Below are 6,000 nucleotides of genomic sequence, written 5' to 3'. Positions count from 1 at the left end.
AAAGAAAAGAAAGAGGCTTTTAAAAATGATGAAACACAGTGGCAACATTTAAAGATGGGGGGACTAATAAGGGTTTCATTCAGAGATGTATCCAAATAGCGTGGTATGTAGCTGAAGATCATATTCTACTGTGGAGCTTCTCCCAAATGACTTCTGTCTTGCTCCTCACAATTTACTCTCTGGACCTCTCTCCTCATACAAATTCCCATCTTTTTAACAGGCTTTAGCTCTTCCCCCCATCTAACATGCTCTTCCTGTGGGAGGACCTGCAACTTGCTGCCCAGTTCCGATGTCTTCTGAGAGTGATTGGTAATCCTCCTCCCTTATCTGGGCTCTTAGGAGAGCAGCCAGAAGGTCCGCTTCTGCTTCTTTATGAGATGTAGTGGAGAGGCAGGGAAGCCTTTCTCCCACCAAATTCCTCCTGCTGGCATCTCTTGGGATTGGGAAATTTGATAGCGCGTTTGATAACTCAGGAGGATCCATTGTTTCTGGCCCTTTAAAATAGGGCATTATGTCACAGAGTAGCTTGTTTTTTTCAAGTCCTGTCCCCAAATCAAGCATTGGAGAACAATTGCTCCGCAAATGATTCATGGATTTGAAAGGGATAGTCACATTTCAGTGCACACTTCTCTGTGTTTTACCACTTTGATCCGTGTGCTTACAGCACACTGCAACTACAGTAAAGGTTGCATAACTAATAAGTAGGAAAATATGTTGTCACTCCAGTTTTGTGAGGGCCCTGGAACAAATATGGCCCAGGCAAAGGGAAAAACTACACAGACACCATTGGCAGAGGCTGGGGGGGAAGCAACCAAACCTGCTCTTGCCCCACTGAAATGCGCAAACACTGAGCATCGCCATTTCCTGTTGTTCAGTTGTGTTTATTTGCTAGTGTCTCCCTGCCTGCAGCTTCACCAGTCAGCAAAAGTCCAGGGCTTCTTTCTATCTGCTACCTATTAACAGCAGCTCCAACACATCCCAGAAAGCTTTGCTCCCATCAATCACACTGCAAACCCTACTGAAAGCTTTCTGGTATGTACCAGTAATTTAGCCCCATCTAACTGGTCACATCACAGAAAAGAAACTGAGGCAGGGCAGAGGGAATTATTTTTTATTTTCATTTTGGTAGGACCCAGAATATGCTGCAATAGCTATTAATCAAAAAAATCCCATCACAAAGACTGTGCAGTCTAGGATACCAAGTGGGCTTTACAAACTAAGATGACAATAGGAAGCAATTCTAGTTGGAGAGAGTTAGGACTTGGTAAGGAGAGGACAAGGGCAATGCTTGAGAGAGAAAGTTTGGCAACAGTTAGCACTGTTAGAACACTTGTTTTGTCAAAACCTGCTGTGTTGTCACAAAGTGTGTTGTGGGGCGAGGGGAAGAGAGCCAGAGACTCTATTGTCTGGTATTCACTGTACTGGGGATAAAAAGAAAAGCAGTACTTGTGGCACCTTAGAGACTAACAAATTTATTAGAGCATAAGCTTTCGTGAGCTACAGCTCACTTCATTGTACTGGGGATGTGAGAGACCCAGGTTCAAGCTCTGGCAGACTGATCTGGGATGAAAAACTCTGCTCTGAATCAGAAAGGGAAGCAGAGACTTGAATCTGGAACCACTACACTCCCCCTTCACTCCCCTTAGATTTTGATCCAAAAATGAACATTTCCAGTTTTGTGAAAACATTCTAAAGCAGTGGTCCCCAAACAGTGGGGGCACAGCCCCCTAGAGGGGGCATGGCAGAACGCTGGGGGGTGGAAGGATGGCAGGTCCAAGCCAGCCCCAACAGGTGTCAGGGAGGGAGTGTCACCGAGCCCCACTCTGCCCCCCAGCTGTATCCCCATCCCTGTCCCCGCCTTTGCCCCCAGGCACGGCCCCAGCTCCCGGCCCCATGCCCCACCCCCAGCCCCAGCCTTGGCCTCTGGTCCATTCCCAGGCCCAGCCTCAGACTCGCCCCCACCCCAGCTGTAGCCATGGCCTTGACCCACTTGACCCTCCCCCACCCCATGCGACAGCCCTGCTCCTGAACCCTGGCTCCCATGGGTAAGGGGGAGGACATGACCCTGAAATTTTGGGGACCACTGTTCTAAAGGTTTTGAAACTTTGAGAGTTGCCACAGAACAGCAGTGTCTTTCTGTGATCAGTGCTAGTGACAAAACTCGCCCGTACTAGTTCTGATGCACTCTAATAACCTGTTTAGAAAAGTGTAATTATTATCTTAAGTATGTAATGACATTACTGAAGCATGATTCTGCATTTCCTAGTTAATTCATATAAACTGTTATCTGCTTAATGTGCCATTATGATGGAATGTATTTCCCAAATGCTTCATGCTGTTATTAATTATCTGTATTATAGTAGAACCTACAGGCCCCAACTGAAACTGTTTCCACCCGCATTGTGCTACACATAGGTGCTGGAATTAGGGATGATGGGGGTTCGGCAGCACCCCCTGGCTTGAAGTGGTTTCCCTCATCTAGAGGGCTTACAGTTTGGTTCAATGGGTCTCAGCACGCCCACTATAAAAAATGTGCCAGCCCCCCCTGGTTCTACATGCTGTACATATGCACTAAAAGACAATCCATATCCTGAGAAGCTTAAAATCTAAAGCAACAAGACAAATAAGCAGCGGGAGAAAGAATTAGCACCATTTCACAGACGGCAAACTGGGGCACAGAATGATTAAGTGAGTTGCCCAAAGTAAGTAAGTTGGTCATGCCCAAAACCTGTGGCAGTGCTGAGAACTGAACCCACCTCTTCTTGGTCCAAGGCCAACGTCTCAACTTTTCTTCATTCAAATATTTTATGAAGGAAAGCTTCCCCTTTGCTTGTATTATAAAGATACCTCAGTTCAGCACTGTGTCTACAGCACAACTGAAGATTTCTTTTATTAGTCAGCTCTTCATTAAATTATAGCCATAAATATCACTTGGAATGTCTGTGACTGGAGCTGCAATAAAGAACTCAGATACAGATGTAGAGAAAGATATGGCTATCAAACAAAGAAACACTTGTTCCAGACCCTATGAATGGTAGGTCTTCTCGGAACACTGTCAGCTTAAATGTGAGCCAAATGAGCATTCAAGGCAATGACAAAAGAGTCTGTGTTTTCCTAGCCCTTCATCTCCTACTTTCAGTAGCTTGGCTCATCAAGTGGGACTCAAGGGGATGAAAGGCTAAATTCAAAATGCATCTTTATACCAAGGACAACCTTAGCTAACATAGTTCTACAGGTTGCCCTCGGTTTAAAGATGGACCATTAAAAATAGTGAATAAATTGTTCAATACAACTTTAAAGAAGTAGGATTTGTCCACCCCATCTCATTTTCTGCTGCTTCATAAGCTTTCCTGATGTCAAGTTCTGTGAGTGCTGAATATGAGCTGTCAAATGGTAACAGCATTATTGAACCAGGCCAAAATTGAACCAGCTCTTAGAGATGAAAGGTTCTGCAGCCTATCACCAATATTTTGAGGCAGCCAGTCTCCGCCAAATCAAAGATTTTCCTAATGTCCTCATATGATTGTCTTCAGTAGTAAAAAGGAAAAATCAGTTAATGTATCATTGAATGACTGACATGACTGAGCAGCATCAGATACATATCTTTATGGAAAGCAAGAAGTGGTGAACTGTTATATGCAGTATATACACTGAAAGCTACAAAGAACTAATGCAGTGCAGAATTAAGCTGGCATCTCTGCTTTATCTTGGGTTTGTAATATATTACAGGGTGTAACCCTAATATGCTAAAAACTGCCTCTGCTCTAAAGACTCACCTTACCTAAAAATTTCTCTTCAAGTTAGACAGAAGCACTGCACGACATAAAATCATGTCTAAATGAATTTAGTATTTATTTGTAGCTTTTAAATTGGTACTATTTACAATAAGTCTTGAAGTACAGATCACATTCAATAATTAAGCTCAGGCAGTACTGAAATTAGATTACTAACATGTTTGCAAATTACATTTTTAAGTCATAAAAAAGGAAAGAAAAATGACTGTAAAATAAATGTTTATCTTCAGTTACAAGTATCACAGGACAAGTTTGCAGGGTGCTGTAAAATACAGTCAAGGAATGCTCCCCAGAAAGCATCCTGCAATGTGTGCCTGGAGTGGTGAGATGAAGAATGTTTCAGAAACACAAGCAATGGAATTCCATGTTAAGTATGGAAAGTTTAGCAGTTCAGTTATTCACATAAACCTTTCTTACACAAGCCCAATGCTAATTAATGGTCCCATTCTTCTTCTTTTTCATTGACACCCTCTTCTTCCTCTGGGAATGCTGAGTCATTCTGACTTTTCAGATGCTTAACCCCTGCAAATATAAAGATTGCATTTAAAGTCACATTTATTCAAATCAGACTGTCTGTTTAAAGAAAAATGGCCACAAAACAATGGAAAGGTTTTTTTAAGTGACCTCATTGGTGCTGTCTTTCATACCCTTTCAGTTCATACAAGCATTACATATTAAACCTTTTGCGATAGAACAGTATTTCCTTCCATTCCAGGATTCCTGACAGCACTCCTGGGTAGAATTAGCAATGTCACACTCAATCAAATTAAGCACCTGAAAAGCTAAAATAATGGCAGATAGCTGTGGGTTCTTGGCCATCAGAATTTAGAACTTCTGTCTAATTGTGAGCTCTAAAACGCGTCTCTTGAAGAGATGCAATGCAGACATAGGGCCCAAATCCTTGTATGCTTGGACTCAGCTGCTCATGAACCCTCTCCTAAATGAATTCACATTTTGTGTAAATTAGTTTGAAGATTGTACAGGTTATTCATCCCTTGCAACATCCACAAAATTAGAACCTAACTACTCTGGGAGCTGCATTTTGCCATTGCTACAAATGTCTCACTTCCAGGCAAGTCAACAGGAGTTTTGCAATGGACTTCCAGCACGCTATGTTCCTAGCAACGTGCTTTATCATTAGTCATATGTGAATACAACCCACAGCACGCTTTGGGAAAAAATAACTGGCTAAATCACATTCTGATTGATTTCATGTCTTCTAAATAGCACCTTTCATCCTAAACGTTCACAGAGTACTTCCTAGACTCTCTGTCCAGTGTTAAAATACCATGGGGGTGAATACAAAAGCAATCATGAAGTGGACAGCATTCTGCTCAGCCACAAAACAACTAGATGATGGTTAACCCTGGGAAATTTGGTAGGCTCACAAACACCCTTCCAAAAACTGTTAACAAGGCAGCCCCTGGATCTTCCTTGTATCTATGGGTGCCTCTGCTGGAAAGGTTTGACACTGGCAGTTCTGGACTCAATAAATTAAAGCACAATTCTAAAGGTGATTTAGTGTACCCAATGTACTGTTATTCTTTCTGTTTCCTCTGCTGCTGATTACTATATTGTTATCTCTAGTTTTGCACGACGCAGCATCTGGCCAGCACCAGTAGCCGCCTGAAAGGGAATTTACTAAGCCTCCCATCAAACCTCCAGGCCAATCTTCACTTACAACCTAATCACCTCACTTGTAAACCAATGTCTGCTCCATTGACTGCTGAGGAAGAATTTTGTAAAGGGCAGGGCAGCTGATGCAGCTAATCAGAGGTTTCTGAAACAGCACAGGATTGGCCAAAGAGAAGGTACTGTAGGAGCAAAGATGGGTGACATCATGCGGGGAAATGGGGCACATGGCTTGCCTCATGGAGAATAAATTGAGTGAACTGCAGATTTGAGACCACAGAGAGTAAGAACATTGGAGTTTATTGTGTCTCTGTATATGAGGTAGGACCCAGGTAAGAAGAGTCAATAGCTCTCTTAGTGCTGTGATTTAGTTCTGAGGACTAGCTTGAAAACCAAAACCCAACCCTTCCATTGTTTTAGTCAAAGGGGGAAAATGTGACCTCAAATTTCATACCTATTATTCATGTTTGATATTACTCCTGGTCCAAAACAAACATAAAAGGCCTCTATGACCAGGCCTTCACACCACCTCAACAGCTCACAATGTGTAGTCACTATGTGGCTGGGACTGTAT

The 6,000-nt window shown here is 42.8% G+C and overlaps 1 protein-coding gene across 6 annotated transcripts in view; it reads right to left on the bottom strand.

Moving 5' to 3' along the window:
* Positions 1–3,863: 3,863 nt before the first annotated feature.
* Positions 3,864–6,000, bottom strand: part of PPP1R1C (protein phosphatase 1 regulatory inhibitor subunit 1C) — a 93,181-nt gene continuing 91,044 nt past the window's right edge. For all 6 annotated transcript variants that reach the window (XM_043505439.1, XM_038422131.2, XM_038422125.2 and 3 more), the window contains one exon: positions 3,864–4,316. In XM_043505439.1, coding sequence (XP_043361374.1) covers positions 4,228–4,316 — 89 coding nt within the window. In that variant the 3' untranslated portion in view covers positions 3,864–4,227. The remainder of the gene's footprint in view (positions 4,317–6,000) is intronic.

This window comes from Dermochelys coriacea, chromosome 11, assembly GCF_009764565.3.
Source record: "Dermochelys coriacea isolate rDerCor1 chromosome 11, rDerCor1.pri.v4, whole genome shotgun sequence".
Classification (NCBI taxonomy): Eukaryota; Metazoa; Chordata; order Testudines; family Dermochelyidae; genus Dermochelys; species Dermochelys coriacea.
This window is presented reverse-complemented; position numbering and strand designations above follow the sequence as displayed.